Source organism: Microcebus murinus, chromosome 21 (genome assembly GCF_040939455.1).
Source record: "Microcebus murinus isolate Inina chromosome 21, M.murinus_Inina_mat1.0, whole genome shotgun sequence".
NCBI lineage: Eukaryota > Metazoa > Chordata > Mammalia > Primates > Cheirogaleidae > Microcebus > Microcebus murinus.
In genome coordinates, this window is record NC_134124.1 from 2,279,068 (window position 1) to 2,299,883 (window position 20,816).

At 41.4% G+C, this 20,816-nt stretch overlaps 1 protein-coding gene across 7 annotated transcripts in view; it reads left to right on the top strand.

Moving 5' to 3' along the window:
• RAD50 (RAD50 double strand break repair protein) overlaps positions 1-17,502 on the top strand; it is a 204,868-nt gene extending 187,366 nt beyond the window's left edge. For all 7 annotated transcript variants that reach the window (XM_012762116.3, XM_012762118.3, XM_075996017.1 and 4 more), the window contains 4 exons: positions 12,190-12,275; positions 12,795-12,937; positions 15,748-15,881; positions 17,042-17,502. In XM_012762116.3, the coding sequence (XP_012617570.2) occupies positions 12,190-12,275; positions 12,795-12,937; positions 15,748-15,881; positions 17,042-17,228 (550 nt within the window). In that variant the 3' untranslated portion in view covers positions 17,229-17,502. The remainder of the gene's footprint in view (positions 1-12,189; positions 12,276-12,794; positions 12,938-15,747; positions 15,882-17,041) is intronic.
• The last annotated feature ends 3,314 nt before the right edge of the window (positions 17,503-20,816 follow it).

Consider the following 20,816-nt stretch of genomic DNA (forward strand, 5'->3'; position numbering starts at 1 on the left):
TTATTAAGAAAATCATATGGAAGAGAAAATATATTTATTCATTAAGTGGAAATGAATCATCATAAAAGTCTTCACGTTTACATTGAGTAGGCGGAGGAGGAAGAGGATGGTTGTTCTTGCTATCTCAGAGATAGGAGAGGCAGAAGAAAATGTACATAACACACAGACCCATGCAGTTCAAACCTGTGTTATTCAAGGGTCAGCTGTATTCTACTGCTTTAGTCATTTGGGTGCTTACCTTTAAATTTTTAACGTACTTATTTGACTTAAAATCAGTACATTAATTCTCAAAGTGATCCTGGAGGAGCATTATCAGGATCACCTTGGAACTTGTTAGAAATGCAAATTCTTAGCCTCCACTTCCAGACCTCTTTGATCAGAAATTTGAGGGTAAGGCCCAACAGTCTGTTTTCAACAAGCATTCCAGGTGATGCTGATGCATATCGAGAGTTTAAAAACCATAGTTTTAATGTGGATTGCTTTATCTTCTTCCTGAAAACTTATTTTCTTTTCCCATCTGCAGTGTTTCTATTGTCTAGTATTTTAGTTTTACCTTGTTTTTTTTTATATCATTCCAAATTAGTAGTAATTGTTGTGGTGTTTCATAAACATGTTTGCCAGTTTGTTCATTCTTCACGTCTCCTTTCTTTTTAAATGTCAGCATCCTTTTTGAAATACATCCTTTTATTGTTTTTTCAGTAAAGAACTATTTAGTGATATGCACTCTATCAGTCCTTGAAAAGTCTTTGCCCTCAGTTAGATAGTTTAGCTGAGCATTGAGTTCTAGATTGACAGTTTTGTTCTTTTGGCACTTTGAAAATATTCCATCTTTTCTGGCCTCTATGATTGCTATTGAGAAATCATTCTAATTACTCCTTTAGAAGTAATTGCCTGGTTCCTTTAGGATTTTCCCTTTGTCTTAAGTGTTCTGCATTTTTATCATAGTGTGTCTAATCTTAGCTTTATTTTTTCTGCTTAAGAATTGTGCTTATTGATCTAAGGATGGTATCTTTCATTGATTTTAGAAAATTCTCACGCATTATTTCTTCAAATACTATTCTTTCCTCATTTCTCACTCTTCTCCCCTTCTTCATTTCTCATGAGCTATAAACCGCCTCATTCTTTCCTCTACGTTGCTTAACCTCTCATGCATATACTAGGCACTGGGTAACCTCATAAATGTCTTCAAGTTCATAAATTCTTCAGCTTCTGCTGATAACTGCCTATTGAGTTGTCATTTGTTTTTTCTACTTTGTTTTTTATTTCTGTAGTTCTATTTTGTTCTTTGTCAAAAATTTCTATTCTTTTCCTTGCTGCTTTTGTGGGGCCAAGAAATAAAAAATAAATAAATAAAACATTTCTATTCTTTTTTTATCATGTATTTTTTTCTTAGTGTGTTCATGCTTTCTTGTATATCTTTACTCACTTGAAATGTACACATTTTATATTCTCTGTCAAATTATTTCCTATTTCACATTTTGCACATTTTGGAGAGTCTGTTTTTGCTGTTGTGTTTTTTTTTTTTTTTTTTTTTTTTAGAGATGGAGTCTTGCTATGTTTCCCAGGCTAGCCTCTAACTCCTGGGCTCAAGTGATCCTCCTGCTTCAGTCACCAGAGTAGCTGGAACTATAGGCTTATGCCACCATGCCCAGCTTATGTGTTTTAATAATATTATGAGCATATCTTTAGTAGTGCTGGTTTGTTTTGTTTGGTTGGGCTTTTTTGTTGTTATTATTTTTTGTTTTTATTTTTTTGAGACTTTTCTTATGACCTTTTTGTGTGACAGTGCCTCCACTCAACAATTTTGGTTTTATATCAGCTAGGATTTCTAGAGATAACCAGGGTCTAAGGTTTTTATTAATTTCTCAGTTGGTAGGTTTCTGAATTACATCAGTAGTGTAATATTGAATCGCAAACTCATCTAAGATATTTGCCCTGGACTTTGAATGTTCAACTTACTAATTTTCTACTCTTTCATTGAGGATTGATGATACAGTTCTGTAAGAGTCCCAGCTTTTATGTTGGGAGTCACTTTTAATCCTCTGCCTCACTTGAGTCCTCTCCCTCATCTTCTGTCCTCAGTAATAAGATCTAATCCCTAGATTATGAAAATAATAACCCCAAATTCAATTTCTGCATCAGATTACACACTGACCATTCTGATTTTCAGTTCGTTTCTTTTCAGTTGTTTCTACCATGTAGAAATTTCTTTCTTTCTTGTGAGCTCAACTATGATTTTAAAAGAATTTTTTGTTATAAATCTATCTAGCAATTCTAGTTTTGTTGTGTTTTTTTGGTTTGTTTTTGGAGACAGAGTCTCACTCTGTTGCCAGGGCTAGCTAGAGTGCTGTGGTGTCAGCCTAGCTCACAGCAACCTCCAACTCCTGGGCTCAAGCAATCCTCCTGCCTCAGCCTCCCGAGTAGCTGGGACTACAGGCACGCACCACCATTCCCAGCTATTTTTTTCTATGTATTTTTAGTTGGCCAATTAATTTCTTTCCATTTTTAGTAGAGATGGGGTCTCGCTCTTGCTTGAGTTGGTCAAATTCCTGACCTTGAGTGATCACCTCGGTCTCCCAGAGTGTTTAGGATTACAGGCGTGAGCCACTGCTCCTGGCTAGCAGTTCCACTTGTTTATGGCAGGAGAATCATCAGTTACCTTAGATTTTATTTATTGTTGTTTTTTCTGGAATGGAAAATATCCTTCTCAACACTAAGAGAGCTACACAGAGAAAGTCTCTTCTCTTGCAAGGATTCAGATAGAGGATAGTCAGATAAAGCACATTCTGCAGACCGGCCTCAGCAGTGGTGTTCAGACCACCCTGCTCAGGGGACAAGAGAACTCCGGTTTCCAAGTGAGAACTAACTTTATTAAGAAAATGTAAGCTTCTGTTGTTCCTATTTAAATTTAGAGATTAAATTTCCCAAGCTTGGGACTATGCAGAGGAGACACTAATGTTAATTGAATACTTACTATGAGATAGCCATAATCTAATTTAATTCTTGATCTAACCCTGGAAAGCTGTGTCCCCAACCCCCATGCTGTGGACCACTGCTGGTCTGTGGCCTGTTAGGAACCAGCCATAGAGCTCCACCCCTCACTGAGCTCCGCCTCTTCCCCTAACCCTGTCTGTGGAAATACTGTCTTCCATGAAACCTAGGAAGGGGCTGCACAGCAGGTACCACCTCCCCTGCTCAGCTCTCCCTCCCCACGCCCCCTTTGCGTGGAAAACTTGTCTTCCATGAAACTGGTCCTTGGTGCCAAAAAAGACTGGGGCCACTGTTGTAAAGGGCAAATATTTATATTAGAGATTAAGCAGCCTGCCCACAATTGCCCAGGTAAAATGATAGAGATAAAATTATTATAGGTCTCAGAACCAAAAGTCCTTTCTTTTCCCACTGTGACATGCTGCTACCATAGTGGCCCTCTTTTTAACCTTTAAAAAAACTAAAAGTTTTTAAAGGTCATGTGTGTGTGTGTGTGTGTATATATATATACATACACAATATATCAGATATATTAGGATTTTCTTCACTGAAGATTTGAGTGCTTATGTGCTTGATACTGTTCTAGATAGTAAGCATACAAAGATGAAGAAAGAGAAAATTAATAAATAAATTAAAAGAGCAAGTAATGGTAGGTACTACAATGAAAATTAACAGTGTGAGAGTGACTGAAGGCAGGACTTTTCCTGAGCATGAGACATTTAGGCTAACATCTGATTGGTGACAGAGAGCAAGATATGCAAAAAGCAAGGGTACAGGCCCTTGGCTGGGAATAGTTCATGCAGCAGCCCCAAGACCAGCATGAATAGGAGTGTTCAGGGAACAGGTAGAAGGCACGCGTGGCTGGAACACAGAGGTAGATGGTTCCCAGAATGTGTCATGCCTTATAGCCTTGGTAGACAGTTTGCTTTTGTTCTAACTGCATTGAGCAGTCCGTGGAGGTTTTGCAGCGGAGAAGTAATATAATCTGAGTTACAGTTTGAAGAAATTGCACTGGCTGCTGTGTGGAGAATGGATTGTAATGGGCAGGAGTGGAGACAAGGAGTCCAGTGAGGGGGCTATTGTAGCAACCCAGGAGATGGTGGTGAAGTGGACAAGGCTGGCAGCAGTGGAAATGGAGAGAAGTGGATGGTCTTGGGATTTGTCCTGGAGATAAAGTTGACAGACTTTGCTTCTGAATTGAGTGTAAGGAGGAAAAGGAAAGAAAAGAATCAAAGATTACTTGTACATATTTTGACGTGAGCAACAGGATATTGGGAGAAGAAGTTTCCATTACTTGAAATGGGCAGGGGGCAGGATTGGGGTGGGAACATCAATAGTTCTGTTTTAGGCACTTTAAGTTTGAAGTCCCTGTAGACTTGTAAGTAGAGATGTCGAGCAGGCAGTTGGATGTATAATCTAGAGTCTAGAGTTCAGGGGAGAAGTATAAATGTGGGAGTCATCAGCATATACATGGCATTTACAACCATGGATCACATGCTGAATGACTGTAGATAGAGAAGGGAAGGGTCCAGTACTCAATCCGTTTACAAATCCAGCAAACAGCGGCTGATGAGGTGAGAAATCAAGAATCTAATGCTACTGGGAGGTCAAATAAAATGAGGACTAAGAAGTGATCCTTGAATTTGACGAAATAGAGGTTTTTAATGACTTTGAGGAGCAGTTAGTGGCACACTTGGAACTGACACCTGCTTGAAGTTGAGTGAGGAGAGAATAGGTGGTCAGAAATGAAGACAGTGAGTGTAGACAATTCTTACAAAAACTTCTGCTGTGAAGGAGGACAAAGAAATGGGGTAATAGCTAGAGGGGACTGAAGGGCCCAGTTAGGTAGGTAGGTTGCTTTTAAGTTTTACTTGCAAGTATTCTGCTGCAAGGTCAGCTCTTCCTCGTATAGCACCTTGACTTGCAGACCTGGGGTTTCATGTGTATTAACTGAAAACAACACTAGGAGCCTTCCAGCTCTCTGCATACCCTGGGAGCCGGTGACAATAGGAACAAGAGAAATTCCCACAATAAGGTGCATGTTCATTCAGTGATCCCTACTTTGTCCCTCTCTTGTCAGGCTCTGGGAAAGCAGTATAATTACCCCCTGTCCCTCTTCCAAACTGGTGGCAGTCTGATAGGTGAGACCGTGGCTCCACAGTCTTTATTTGGCCTGGGCCATGGATAAGGAAGGAAGAGCATTTCAGCAGAGAAGTCGCACCACCCTGAGCAGGGTGGGGGCTTGGTGGAGCCAGCCAGGGCTGGGTGGGGCTGGGAGGTACGGGGTGCTTTCCAGCAATTTAGACTCGCTCAAGGAACAGAGCCAGGCTGTTTACTGAGTTCTGTTACTTGGTAATCAGATGGATTCTTCTTAATGAGAAGAAAAGAAGTGGTACAAATTTCCCCAAATTGGGTCTCTGTGGGCTTATACTTGCAAACAGTAGCCTTTTCCAGGTGTATACTATGAGCCCTTAATTTGCCTTCTCACCCAGAAAAAAGTAAGGTCCAAAATTTCCCTCATTGTTTCACCTCTTAGAATAAAGCATGCAGTCAGTGTAATTGTTACATTCAGCTGTCTATTTAAGGTAACACAGGAAATTAGTGTATTTTCAAGAAAAGCTGATTACCATCTGTTGTTAGTAATCATCTAAAAACATCACTAAGTATGAGCATTGGCAGTGGTCAGAGACAGACTAGATGAAAAGGGGAAAACATCCATCATTTACAATATATTACTCCGTACTGGTAGAATACATCAATTTACATTAATTTATTTTGGAATATGTCACTCAAGGTATAATGTTCTATGCCCAAAATGTTCTACTCTCATTTTTTCCCAGACGTGAAATGTTACATATTAGGTCATACTTCTGAGACTCGGTGGAAACAGGCAGCTATGGTTTCGCATTCGAGGCAGCTCAGAGCGGGGTCCCTGCGTTCACGGGGAGCTTTGGATGAGGGCTCATCTCATAGCCCCCTCCTCATCCTGCCACGGACACAGTAAGATTTCACATCAGTAGTTCCTGTGTCATCAAGACAGTAGATCACAAAACCAAAATGCAGCCAGTGGCACTTTCTACCTACTGCAGGTTTTTTAACCAAAGGTTTATCTTGCCATAGTGGTTGAACCATTGCCTGAATTTTAAAAGCTGACGTTTGGGAGTCTGGCTAAAGAAAATTAGTTTGATAGGTTTAAAGATTTTAGGAAATTTGTTTAATAGTTTTAAGGATTTTATCTAGAAAAAGAGGTCACTTCTTGCCAAGTTAAGTTTGGCAAATTAGGGATTTTGAGTTTTGCTACATACTAAAAGTCACTGTTACTTTGGAAAATGATACTCAGTGGAATACACAATTTTCCTTATGCAAAAGGGCTTCTGCTAACCCAAATGTAGGGAAAGGAGGTAAGAAGTTCCCATAGTGGTATTATACCAGGGCAATTGGGAAGAGTAGCCAATGTAATAGTGGATAACAATGGTCATACCCAATTTTTCAGCTATCTCAAAGTTTAGTACAATTTTAAATGTAAGAGTGAGGATAATACAGTGTTAGAAAATGTCTTTTGTGTATATTATCTTTATTGCATTTTCCAGCTTAATTTTCATTAACAATAGTTTTTATCATACTTCTGAACTAGGAAGTATGATTTTTTTAAAAAAACACAGAATGCCTTGTTGGCATTAGGGACCGGATTCATGGAAGACACTTTTTCCATTGGGGGGGGGTGGGAGGTGGAGCTCAGGTAGTGATGGGCAGTGGCTGTAGATATAGATGAAGCTTCGCTCCCTCTCCCACTGCTTACCTTCTGCTGTGTGGCCGCCCCCTGTACCTTTATTCGCCGCCCCCGCCCTTTAATTTTTCTTTTTCCACCGATAGTGGGGGCAGGGTGGTGGAGCTCTTCAGCCTGGCCCCTAACATCAGCCTGGCTCCAGACTGATGCTGGCCCTGCAGCCTGGGGGTTCAGGACCACAGCCTTAGACACCTGCTCTCCAATGAGTATTTTAGGCATTCAGTTCTGTGCTAGTGACTAAGTACTGAGAAGGTTAGAAAAAATGGCCCTCAGAGAACCAAGAACCCTGCACTCATGTTTGGATGCTGTTACATTTGTGACATCAAGCTAGAATCTGTGTATGCTCAGGAAGAAGGTAATTCAGAGGCTTTCAAAAGCTTTTTATTAAAGGCCAAGTGTGGGAGGCAGTTGGATAGCTTTGGACCAAAAGCAAAGTCATCTGATTGCTGGGTAGAAGCCATGGTGCAGAGGTGCTAAAGGACAGTTCCGTCACCCTGGCATCTAAAGGAGGTGTCCAGGTGAAGAAGAGGAAGGAAAGGAACACTACACTGGCACATGGACTTTTTTTTAAATAGTTTAATTTTTAGAGCAGTTTTAGATTCATAGTAAAATTGAGTAGAAAATACATGGAGTTCCCATGTACCCCCTGCCCCCCCACACACACAGCCTCCCCACCGTCAGCATCCTTTAGCAGAGTAACACATTTGTTAAAATAAATGAACCTTCATGGGCGTAATCATCTCACTCCAAAGCCCATAGCTTTGCATTAGAGTTCACTCTTGGTGTTGTCCATTCTGCGGGTTTTGACCAATGTTTAATGACATGTGTCTACCATTAGAGTATCAGAAGAGTTTCACTGGCACATGTCTTTTGTCATTCTGGCCTCATGATACCTCCTTTCAAGCAGGAAATATGTTTCACTGGCACAAATGACCCTGTTCATGTTCTGTCACAGCTTGTTAATTTTTCTTTTTTGTAGAGACAAGTCTTGCTATGTTGCTCAGGCTGGTCTTGAACTCCTGGCCTCAAGCAATCCTTCCACCATAGCCTCCCAAAGTGCTAGGATTACAGGCGTCAGCCACTGTGCCCAACCCCCATTTCATCTCTTATTAAACTATGTTCTAACCAGATGGGACCATTGTATTCCTTTATGACACCCTATATTTCCCTGTGTTATTTCTCCTTCCTGGAATGTTACCTTGATGAAGCCTTTCCCAAACAGATGAGATCTAAATATTTTGTACCTTTTACATAACTAATCGCATTCAGCCTTTTATAGATGTTTGGGCTTCCCATACTCCATGACTATGCAAATCACAGAACAAACTTCAGGATAGACTTAGGTTTAGTTCCATGAAAATGTCTTTTATTTAGCACTTAAGAATTATTACATTGATGATGTATTTCCATTTCCCTCACTATACCATTACATGTAATGTACACAAATATAGGTTTGTTTTTATGTGAACGGTATCACAGGTAGGTATTTTTCTAGGTTTTTTTCCACTTAATGTGATGCAAATCTCTTTGTGTTCATATATGTAAGCACCTCATTATTTTTAATGGCTGCATAATATTCTACAAAATGGATGCTATATCTCCTTCATCTACCCACTCATGCATATGTTAGGAAGCTTTTAAATGCTTCCACAGATAAAGCTGCAACGCATGTCTTTGCACACGAGTGCAGATATATCCAGAAGATAGCTTCTTAGAAATGGAGTTACGAGGTCAGAGGTTGTGTACATTTTTAACTTGTTAGTGCCATGTTGCCTCCCAAAAACATGTATAAAATTTATGTTTCCACCAATAGCATATGAAACTGCCCATTTCCATGTCTGCATTTTGTTATTGACCATTTTAAGTTTTGCCTATCTGTTGCACAAAAATGCTCTCACTTTGCCATTTCCCTGTTTACTAGTGAGGTTCAGTGTCTTTCCATATGTTGGTTATTTGTATCTCTTCTGTGAGAATTGCCTATTCATATCTTTTTGCTGATTTTTCTACTAGATTGTCTTTTTCTTGATTTGTATTACTTTTTTTTTTATAGATTCTAGATATTAATCCTTTCACATACATTGCAAGTACCTATTCATAGTTTATCACTTGTCCTTTAACTTTCTTTATAGTATCATTTGTGACTTTTAATTTTTAAGTAGGCAAATCTTTAGTCTTTTTATTTATGGCTTCTCAACTCTGTGCCTTAATTAGAAAGGCCTTCCCAATTTTACAACTATAAAAATGTTTTCTTCTGACAGTTTTATTTTAACTTTTAATCCTTTCATTTATTTAGATTTTATTTTGGGGTTTGATAAAGGATAGTGATGCCATTTTAATTTTTTTCTCCTTTTCACCTCTATTGAAACTTTTCCAGTTCATTTGAAATGTCATAAATTAATGTTCTGTATGTATTTAGGTTTATTTCTGGATTTTTCTCTGTTGTACCAACTTTTTTTTATTTATTCCTTTCCCAGTACCAGGATTGTATTATTTTGCATTATCTCTTCTATATGAAATTTAAAAATTTTTGTAAATCTTATTGAGATTTTTATTTGGATTTATGGATTATGTGGGGAGAATAGACATTTTAGGAATAGCGAATCTACCATTTTGGACCCTTTAGAATGTGTCTATTTAATCATTTCTTTTTCTTCCTTTATAAAGTTTTGTAGCTTTTTCCTCTAGAACCTGTACCTTTTTGTTAGATTTCTTCCTAGACATTTTATAGTTTTTATTGCCACTGTGAATAGGATCCTTTTTTTCTACTATCTTTCTTATTGGAATTGGCTGTTAGACAATAAAATATTTTTTATATATTTATTTCTGACCACCTTAGTAGTTTTAATTTTTCAGGTTATTTTCTAAGTGTACAATTATATTTTTTGTACAAAATCAATGGTGAATTTTTCTTTTTTCATTTATTCTTCATTTCTTTTTATTGCCCTACTGAATTAGGGGTTTCCAGGACATTATTTTAGAGTAACCATAGTAGGAGGCATCTTTCTTTTGTTCTTAGCTTTAGGAGTAACACTTTTATATATTTTAAATTAAATTTGATGCTTGCTGTGGCTGTCGGAGAGAGCCATTTTGTCAGATTAAGAAAATTTCTAGGGCAGGCACAGAGGCCCACACCTGTAATCCCAGGACTTTTAAGAGGCCAAGGCAGGAGGATTGTTGAGGCCAGGAGTTTGATACCAGCATGGTCAACATAGTGAGACCTTGTCTCTACAAAAAAATTTTTAAAAATTAACCAGGTGTGAGGCCAGGCACGGTGGCTCGCGCCTGTAATCCTAGCACTCTGGGAGGCCGAGGCGGGAGGATTGCTCCAGGTCAGGAGTTAGAAACCAGCCTGAGCAAGAGTGAGACCCCGTCTCTACTATAAATAGAAAATTAATTGGCCAACTAATATATATATATAAAATTAGCCGGGCATGGTGGCGCATGCCTGTAGCCGCAGCTACTCAGGAGGCTGAGGCAGCAGGATTGCTTGAGCCCAGAAGTTGGAGGTTGCTGTGAGCTAGGCTGACGCCACGGCACTCACTCTAGCCTGGGCAACAACAAAGCGAAACTCTGTCTCAAAAAAAAAAATTAACCAGGTGTGGTGGCACGTGATTTTGGTGAGGCTGAGGCAGAAGGATGGCTTGTGCCCAGGAGTTTAAGGTCACAGTGAGTAATGGTCACACCATTACACTGCAGCCCAGGCAGCAGAGCAAGACTCTATCTCAAAATAAAAGAAAAAAATTCTCTTTTTCACTTACTGAAGATTTTTATCAAAATTCAGTATTTTTTATCAAATGCTTTTGTGATGTCTATTGAGATAATCATTTTTTTTCTTTTAATCCATTAATGCAATAAATTATCTTTTTTTTCTGTTTTGCTATTCTTTCTTGGGATAAGCACTATTTGATAATTTGTTTGATAATTTGTTTGATAATTCTTACTAAATTTGTTTTTATCTAGAATGTTTATATTCATAAGCAAAATAGCCTGTACTTATTTTTTATCTTTTTATGCTTCTCCGTGCTACGTAATACTTCATATACTAGGTGTACCTTGAAGATTTGCTGTAACAGATGGAATTTTGGCTGCGTTCTAGTTTTAACAGTCATATTCAAGTTAATGTCCTAGCCACTTTTCTCCAGTCTTGATCATTACTAATTTCATCCGATCTGTTTTGTTAATGGTGAACGGAGATAACAAAATCTAACTCCCAGTATTGTTAGAAGGATTAAATGAGATTACTTGGCATTGTTGTGTCTCAGCAGACCTTCCCACAGGCCAGGATATGCCACCGCCTGTACCAGGAACCAAGATAGAGACTGTACACACCTTGGACACCTCTGTCCTACCTGGAGCTTATTCTCCACATTGGGCTTGTTTGTGTTACTTATTGAAGGTTTTTAACTTAAATGGAAAATAACTTTTCTAAAAAGTCATTGAAAAATCAGGATCATAATATATAAAGCTATGGAAAAGCAGTCTTTACATGATTGGCCCCAATAACATTCTGTGAGGTTTGGTTTGTTTTTTTCAGGGTTTTTTTTTTAATGAAATACTTAGATGTTCTTGTCTCTTTTTAAAAGGAGCATAAAATGTTAGGCTGAGATACATGTATAAAGTAGAAAATGGAGACTTGTTGCATTCTCATCAGCTAGCAGAATATGGTTTTTTCCAGTCTTCACTACTTCACAATCATTCATCTGATATTTAAAATGTATTTATGTTGAGTCATTTCTTTCTCCTTTGCTGGTGAACCCAAAGATCATGAAATGATTCTACAGAGGCAGTGCAGTAGCATTACGTTCAGTTTCTTTTTTTGTATATATCAGATAAGAGGCTTGCAAATGGAAGTTAAGTCACCTCACATCCTTTGTTTGGTGGTGGCAGTGATGTTTGTCTTTTTATCTCTGGCGCAACATTTATTAGTTCACAAACTCGCTTCCAACGAACCTAAGAACTTTTTGGTGAAAGGTGACTGTAGTAGAAACATGTTAGATTTTGATAGGCTACTTTTGTTTTTACAAACATTTCTTCTTTTTAGTGTTAAGAAAATACTACTTTAAAAGACAGCTGGGGGCAGGGGCATGCCAGGACCAAGTGGAAGTTAATGCAAGTGTTTGGAATCCGTGACCAGGAAGGCAAAGTAAAATTTCAGTTCAGCCCTCACCTCTAGATCACCCTCTCTGAACCAAAGCTCACTGTTGGTGAAAATCTCACATATGTGGGGAATAAAAGCAGCATGAAAGGCTGGCTTTTGGTAAAACCATAATAGCAACAGAAAAGGGACAAGGTGGCAGTCCCAGAGAGTCACTTCCCTACAGACCGAGGGCCCCTTGGCTAACTGTGCGCTCGCACCCTCCAGCTGCCTGCGTCCATTCATGTATATATAAAGTGCCAATGGTTTTCTTTTCCAGAGCAATAATGAAATTTCACAGTATGAAAATGGAAGAAATCAATAAAATTATTCGTGACCTTTGGCGGAGCACCTACCGTGGACAAGGTAATCGACCTGGTGTGTCCCAAATGCCCTTTCCAGACCCTGTCGTCATGCCGGTGTTACCTCCCTGTACCCCTTTCTGAGCATCTTTGAGATTTTCTAAGAATTCTTATCTTAACATCTTGTAGCGAGAAGAAAATGTAAAATTTTCTATTCCAAAGCTTGACAGGACTTACATATTTGGCTGCAGTAGACATTGTGTTTAGCTGATGACTTAATAGGTTCTGTTGAAATGCAGATAGGGATAAACCGAAATGTGATAAGAAGAAAACCATATGGAGGAAACTCTTAATAGAGGAACTAAGACAGAGTTGAGGCTGAGGGTTGGGGCATCTGGGTGGCTTCTGGCCAGACCAGCAGGCTCCCGATGCTCCCCAGCTGGAGAGGCAGGTTCCAGACCAGCCACGGTTCCCCTGGTCATGTCAGCCTCACGCACCGTCTCTAGGCTCACTCGACAGTGTTCGTAAATGACAAAAGGCTGCAGAGTATAGGTTCCTCTGAAATATTCTTTTTCTGTGTCAGATATTGAATACATAGAGATTCGGTCTGATGCCGATGAAAATGTATCAGCTTCTGATAAGAGGAGGAATTACAACTACCGAGTGGTGATGCTGAAGGGAGACACGGCCTTGGACATGCGGGGACGGTGCAGCGCTGGGCAGAAGGTGAGTATCTCCAGAGGCCAGGGAGCCCTCACACAGAGCTGAGAGAGGGAGACCAGCAGTATGGTGGGCACCCCAGGCTGCCCTTCCTTGTATCCCCTCCCTACCCTTGAAGGGTGGAAGCATCCTGTTGCCAGGTGAAATGACTTAGGCTCAGCTGCCATCGTGACACTCTCCTAATGCCAGCCACCCTTTCCTGCAACACAGTGGGCTTTTAACCACTTCGGTACGGCGCTCACCGGCCATGAAACCCTTGCCTCAGCCGGCACTCACAGTCCGCACGGTAGCGTGTGCTGTGCGTTGACAACAGCTCCGTCTTGCTCTTCTGTGATGAGGAAAGCTTCAAAGCACTGAAAGCTTGTTTTACTTTATAGGCAGCTTTACTTGTCATGTAAATCAGAATAGGTAGGCCGAGCGCTGTGGCTCACGCCTGTAATCCTAGCTCTTGGGAGGCCGAGGCGGGCGGATTGCTCAAGGTCAGGAGTTCAAAACCAGCCTGAGCAAGAGCGAGACCCCGTCTCTACTATAAATAGAAAGAAATTAATTGGCCAACTGATATATATATATAAAAATTAGCCGGGCATGGTGGCGCATGCCTGTAGTCCCAGCTACCCGGGAGGCTGAGGCAGAAGGATCACTCGAGCCCAGGAGTTTGAGGTTGCTGTGAGCTAGGCTGACGCCACGGCACTCACTCTAGCCTGGGCAACAAAGCGAGACTCTGTCTCAAAAAAAAAAAAAAAAAATCAGAATAGGTAACATATACATATATGTTTTCATTACGTTATTTTTAAATGTTCACAATTTTATTTTGATAAATGAAAAATTAGAAAAGTCATATATCACGGCTGTCTGCTAAAGTCGACGTGCGCGTTCATCTGTGGCTGTCGACTACAGTCGACGCTGGTACCGAAGTGGTTAAGAGAAGGGCCTGGAGCATTCTCACAGCATATGCTAAATGTAGAATAAGGTCACGGTATCAATTATAAAACACCGCTATTTTATGTGCCACCAGGAATGAAAGAATGCAATTTATAACCATAAGATGCATTCTGTATTTCAGAGAAGTCAAAATGGGGTGGGGGTATATTTCAGTATCAGTGACATAATGGCATTAGAAGCTCAGTCCCAGGTTGAGCCAGGTGAAACAGTCTAATAGACTCTCATTGAGAAAGTGGCCCTCAGGGGACTGCGGCCCATCTGAGGGAAGGGTCTGCTGGAGTTGATGGCCTCGCTACCCACAGTGCCTCTGTCCTGTCACCACACCCACAAGGATTCGCTGCTGGGGCAGGCCGGCTGGCTCCAGGTGAGGCTGTGGGATGATGGCCTATGTTGGGTGTGGAGCATGGAACACGATCAGAAAGAGCAGTGAAGTGTTAGAGTCAGGAAAACAGGACCTGCATCTCTGAGCAGCAAGTGCACAGGCCTGTACCAAAGATGACAGATTCCTGAGCTTCCTCTTTTCAGACTAAAGCAGATGATCACATTTGATAACACTTCTGGGTCCCTGGGTTAATAACCTATAAAATCTTAAAAATGGACACCCACATTATCTGTTTTCATAGTTTTCAATTTTTGCTTAAACACACACCATGCCTGTATGCACATGTCAGCTTAGACAGCTGATACCAATTTTAAGGCTCTGCAGATTACTATCTACATCATAGTCTACAGAAGTGACAAACTTGTCATGTATAATCAGTATCCCTACTTTGGTGGGTTTTAGCGGGAGTTATAAATGAGAAAATACAAAGATTGGAACATGACCTCTTTCGATTAAAAATACTTTCTAAGCAAAAGTAGATTTCCTATAGGTAATCTAAGTTATGAAAATTAGCAGTAATTGTTTCCTTGGTGTGGAACAAATAAATAAGACAAATGAATGGTTTGGTGGAGGTGAGCCTCTACCCTGCCCAACCCCAGCGTGTGTTGAGTCCCCAGAAGCCAGCCTGTGCGTGGGCCTTGATGGCAGAGGGATGCAAACGCAGGAAGGAAGTACATGTCCCTCAGAGGGCCACACTGTCGCTCTGGCTCGCCTGTCCCGGGCATCATGAGAAGGTGTAAACTGTTCTAACAACAAGTCGCTCTCTGATGCCCTCCCACTCACAAATTCAGGGACCGGGGATTTATAGCTCACACAGTTTCTGCTTCACAGAATAGTCTTCCACTCTTAATTCTGTGTCCCTTGTCCCCTCACATGGCTTCAGTTGGTTCTAAGGGTTTTTAGTGTTAGATTTCTAGTAACTATGAAAGTGCCTAAGAGTTCCAGTGACTTGGATCTCCCACAGGTAAGCTCAAAGCCACACTTCTAGACCCCTGAGTCTTTGACCCATGATGTTTTTTATTCTCCCTCCTCCCCTTGAAATTATACACACAAACTTGGGGAGATTTAAGATGACTCTAAGGGAGAAAGTGTATGTAAGGCTCTGGAAAAATGTGTCGAAACCTAACAAATCTCATTTCCTTATCAGGAAAATAAAATAGCCAGGTGAAGAATTAAGGTTATTAATCTTTATACCTTTACTCAGATGAAGAGTAATCTGTTTCAAGCCTGTGATTTCAAGTTTTTTACAGCTGATGTGAATTTGTGTGTGTGAGAATCAGTGAGGTTTTGAGCTTTTTATTTCATTGGAAATGGTGAGCTGAGAAAACGCACCCAATAGTTCACCTTCTGGACGGGTGTGAGGGGCACTAGGCTCTCCCGGAGCAGTGATTTACCAAACACGTGACCCCTGGGCCATGTCCCCACCTTTCCCTTCTAAAGAGATCGGGCCAGGTCTCTGACCTGCCCGCATCTCACTGAGGCCTTTTTCCAGGTATTGGCCTCACTCATCATCCGCCTGGCCCTGGCCGAGACATTCTGCCTCAACTGTGGCATCCTCGCCTTGGACGAGCCAACAACAAACCTTGACCGAGAAAACATCGAATCTCTTGCCCATGCTCTGGTTGAGTAAGTGTCACATGGGTGAGGGTAGGTCGTGCTAGTTTTTGAGAATTATGTGGTGATGCACTCTCTAGCTGTGTCCTTGGACAAGCTGGTTGGTGCCAGGCCCTGGGCTTTACCTTTTGCTGGTGATTCTTCAGAGCCCTGAAAAGGAACCAGGTGACCAGCAGCCCCAGACACACCCGAGTGTTCACAGGGACAGTCACTGTGGGGTTCCTGCCTGGGTCTGGTTTTCCTGTAAACCCGTGAGGGGAACCACATGTCGTGCACAGGAGTCGGCGTGCCCTGCTGAGAATGACAGAGCACTCACTTAAAAGCATGTTAGTGATTAAGTAGAATCCAGAGAGGATAACATTGCACACACCTTTTTACCACATTCACCTGTGACTCCAAGCTGAAGGACTATGCTAACAGAGGAAGGGCACTTTGTCTGAGGCAGGAGGAGTGAGCGGCACTGGGCCTCCTTTCTCCAGCTGCCTCTCAGTCATCCTCTTGGAACAGCAGGCAAGGGCTAGTGCTTTTGACATGTCAAGTGCATCCAGCTCTAGGAAAGGGGTAAATAAGGGGGTAGTTAAAAGAAAAAGTCTTTCAGGTCTCAGTTTCATAGCTGGTTACCTCACCATATAAATAATGAGCAAAAATGTTTCCAGTACACCCACTTGGGCCCCCGGAGTGTCACAAGTAGTGATGCATCTAGTGAGTGGTGGTGGCAGAATTCTAAGTAGACCCAGCTCTTAAGAAGGCAGTGTTATTCCCCTTACCTGTGGTTGGTCTTAATTCTAAAATTTTCTTCAAGAGAAAACTGGTAACAGGTCAGGAAAATTCAGGCAAAGGAATGTTAGACTCCTAACCTTGAGCAGTTTAAGGAAACCTCTACTGCTTGCTTTAGTAAGAATTTCTGATCTAAAAGAAACTGGTTCTTGTATTCTTAGCAGTCCCTGAGCCAGACCTAGGTGAGGAATGAGGCCCTGTAACCACACTGTCTAGAGAGGGGCCTTCTATGTGGCTGGCCTGGGGCCACCCCACCCCTCCCCCACCACTGACACAGGAAAAGCCTGGTTGTCACAACATAAGTTCATGTGTCTAACAAGGTTCTCAGTGTTTTTGCAAATAAAAGAAAGGGTTATGTTCTTTAGTAATAAAATGTTCTAAATATACTGTTTCAGGATAATAAAAAGTCGCTCACAGCAGTGTAACTTCCAGCTTCTGGTGATCACTCATGATGAAGATTTTGTGGAGCTTTTAGGACGTTCTGAATACGTGGAGAAATTCTACAGGATCAAGAAGAACATTGATCAGTGCTCAGAGATTGTGAAATGCAGCGTTAGCTCCCTGGGATCTTACGTTCATTAACAATTTTCAAGATTTAAATGCCATAGAAACATAGGTCCTCAGCCAAATCAACTGTGAATCAATAAGAAAATATGTTCTTTAAAGGTAACTTAGTATCTAGGATTTTGAATTTATGAAAATTGTTTCACATGAAATTTGGACTGATTTGCTGTTTCTGATTCCTTGAATTTCATCCTCTGACAGGCCTTTCAGGTTCAATAGCAGCTCTGTTGAAAAAGATTTTCAGAGCCTTGAAAATGTATGGTTTGGGTATTAAAAAATAAGTATTAAATGTTACCTGTGAATTTATTTCCTTGCATGTGGTTCAAAAAACTGAGTTATCAGTGAGTATTAATATCTGAAGATGACCAGATTTAAAATTTGACTCTGCTCTTAACTTTATAAATCCGTGCAACTGACCTCTCTCTGAGCCTCGGTTTCCTCAACTAAAATTTGAAGTAGTTGATTGGAGTCTCAAGGTTTGACAGGAACTGTAAATGATGTAATCCAGTACCCACTGTCTGCTGCGAGAGCCCAGGCCGAATGACTAACTGGCAGGGCTGTGTGGGGAGGGCAGACAGGGAAGTCCCCACTGTGCACCTCCACCTCTGAGCTGCCCATTATGCAGAAACCTGTACCTGCCTCTCCTCTGTGTCCGTCCTGGGCACCATCTTGGCCTCGCCCTCAGTCCTGATTGCTCTCCAGGTGTGCACGCCGGTGCGGAAGGCCAGCCGGGCTCACTCACAGTGTCAAGATCTACTCCCAGTAGTGTCCAACCGGAGTTGGAAGGACAGGCCTCTCATTTTCACTTCAGATGCTATTTCCAGTAAAAGCCCAATCACACTCTTATTGCTAGCTGATGTCTTGAATCCTCCTGCAAGCATTCCCCACAGGATGCAAAGTTACACACTGTGGAGTTCTGTCATTCAGTCAGGATCATACTGAGTCTTGATTCAGTCATGTGGCACAGTTTTGTGCCATCTGCAGATCTGATGAGCACACCGTCTACACAGCCTTTCTCACCCAAGGTTCAGAAGAGAAACCCTAAGATCCTTAGGTATCTGTGGTAGGCTAAAGAGTGGCCCTCAAAGATATCCAGGTCCTAATTCCTGGAACCTGTGAATGAAGGTTACCTTATATGGCAAAGGGGACTTTGCAGATGAAATTAAAAGTAGGGATCCGGAGATGATAGGGAGACTATCCTGGCCAGTCCTAAATGTAAGCACAAGTATAATAATAATGAGAGGGAGAGAGAGGCTGGACTACAGGTGAGAAAGCAGTGTGTTACTGGCTGCAGGTCAGAGTGATGTACTTTGGAGATGTAGGAAGGGGCCCTAAGCCAAGGAGCACAGGCAACCGCGCAGACCTAAGAAAGGCAAAGAAGCAGATTCTCCCATCAGCCTCCAAGAAGAACCAGCCCTGCTGACACCTTGACTTTAGTTCATTGAAAACGATTTTGGACTCTGGCCAGAAATGTGTGTTGCTGTAAGCTGCTGAGCTAGAGGTAGCTTACCACCGCGGCAATAGGAAATGAATACATTATCCTCTGTGTCTAATCAAGTTCCATACATCTAAAATGATACTAGTTATGTGCCATCCTTGACAGAATTGAGAAAATTACTTGAACCATTTTCTGTGTTCCGTGGCTCACATGAAGAAAGCTAGTTACAAAAGACTCGCACTGAGCCCTGGATGAAAGAGTCCCGCAGCAGAGACACCGCTCCAGCCACCTGGTTCCTGTCCACCCCACAACCCTCCTCACAGCGAGGTTTAGTCGCCGTAATTAGCTTTTAAGCATCAGTCATCCTTTTAGCTTTGATAAACTAAAGTTACATTATTCTAATTTAGAAAATAGGTATCAAGAAAAAAAAAAAAACAGCAGACCAGTCTCGCTCAAAGATCAGGAAATTCTTAAATTAAGACCAAATCAATTCTAGTCATATATTGAACATATACAATAACCAAGGTATTTTTATCCCAAAAATGCAAGAATGATTTCAGAAAATGTTTTGTGTTCAGAAATCACTACAATAAACCCAAAGGAGAAGAAGTTCTGATAGATACCTAACAACAACATTTGATAAAATTAAACATGTAGCTTTAGCAAACTGATAATTTTGCAAAGAATACTTTCTTAATGTTATCTGTCATCAAATCAAAATTAAACAGTCATCTTAGTAGCAAAAGATACAACTATTACAACCAGTGCCTTCTCTATCAACATGTTTCTGAAAGCTGTTAGTCATTGCAACAAGTAACAAGCCAGCACAAGAAGATAATTTTGTTTCCCTGCCTACATATTTACAAATTAAAACAGACTTCCCAGTTTTAAATCTGGTTTCCCCAAGTGTGTGCCTTCCCTTGCCGCCCTTTGGAGAGTGGCTGCCTTCACCCCCAAGAGGTCAGTGGGCTTAGAGGTGGGACAGGTGCCCTTCCCGCTTTTCGGCGCTGCTTCTAGATCACTCTGCATTAAGTTTCCCTGCTCTCGGTGTGGGGGTTCAGGATGAGCCAGACTGCCTGGGCTGAAATCCTAACGCCACCACTCACGGGCTGTGGGACCCTGAGCACGTTACTAATATTTGTCCTGTTTTGCTTCTGTTTCTTTTTCTGTAGAAGTGGGTGAAATGGCACCAAGCCTTAGGGTTGTTATGAAAATCAAATGACTTAATGTTGACAAACTGCTTCGTATGAAGTAAGGACTCTGTTCAAGAGGAACATTCCTATCTCCAGTTCACTCTTTCTCACTGCAGTCTCTTTACCCCCGGCCTGGTCACTCACCCCCTTATTACAGTGTCTGTGAAGAACAGCAGCCTGGTAACCACAGGAGGGGGCAGAATGGATTTACAGCTCGCCCAAATTTCCAGAAACTGCCACTATTTGACTTACCCAGCAGCTCACTGGAAAGGTCTGTTCTCGGCACCTGATTCAGAGCTCACTCTGCAACAGCCCGACCTACAGGGCCAGCCATGGTGGACGGTCAGCACTGTGGCTGCCTGGGGCAAGGGTTACCAGCTGGGGCTAACAAGAAGCTGAGCAAAAAGCTGAAAAGGAAAAATTGAGTAAGGTGTCCATGGGAGCCCTGATAAACCTGACCATATCCCTGGGAATCTAGAAGTCCATGTGCAGGGCTGTGTGTGTGCCCAGGAGAGACCTGAGAAGACCCTAAGCTCTCACCAGTCTTGAGGCTCTACTCGTGCAGGACGTGAAGGTTAGGGCACAGGTGTAAACTGCCTGCTGAAAACGCAGCTTGACACACAGACATGCACAACAGTAACTAGAAAACTAATTGGCTCAAAGCATTAAAGGAAATCTCTGCCCAGTCATTAGCTTACCACTAGGGTGAATAGACACTTCAGTAATCAAACATGATAGAGAATACAGAATTTACATAATCAGTCCAGGAAAGTCACAGAACCAACAACAACAAATAGCAACAAACCCTGGGGAAGAGGTAATCTGAATGCCAGAGTTGAAACATTATTTAAAATGTTCAATTTTCAACAAAGTATAAGACATGCAAAGAAACAGAATTATACGGCCCATACACAGCAATTTTTAAAAAATAGTCAATAGAAACTATCCCTGAGGAAGCCCAGTCTTTATTAGGCA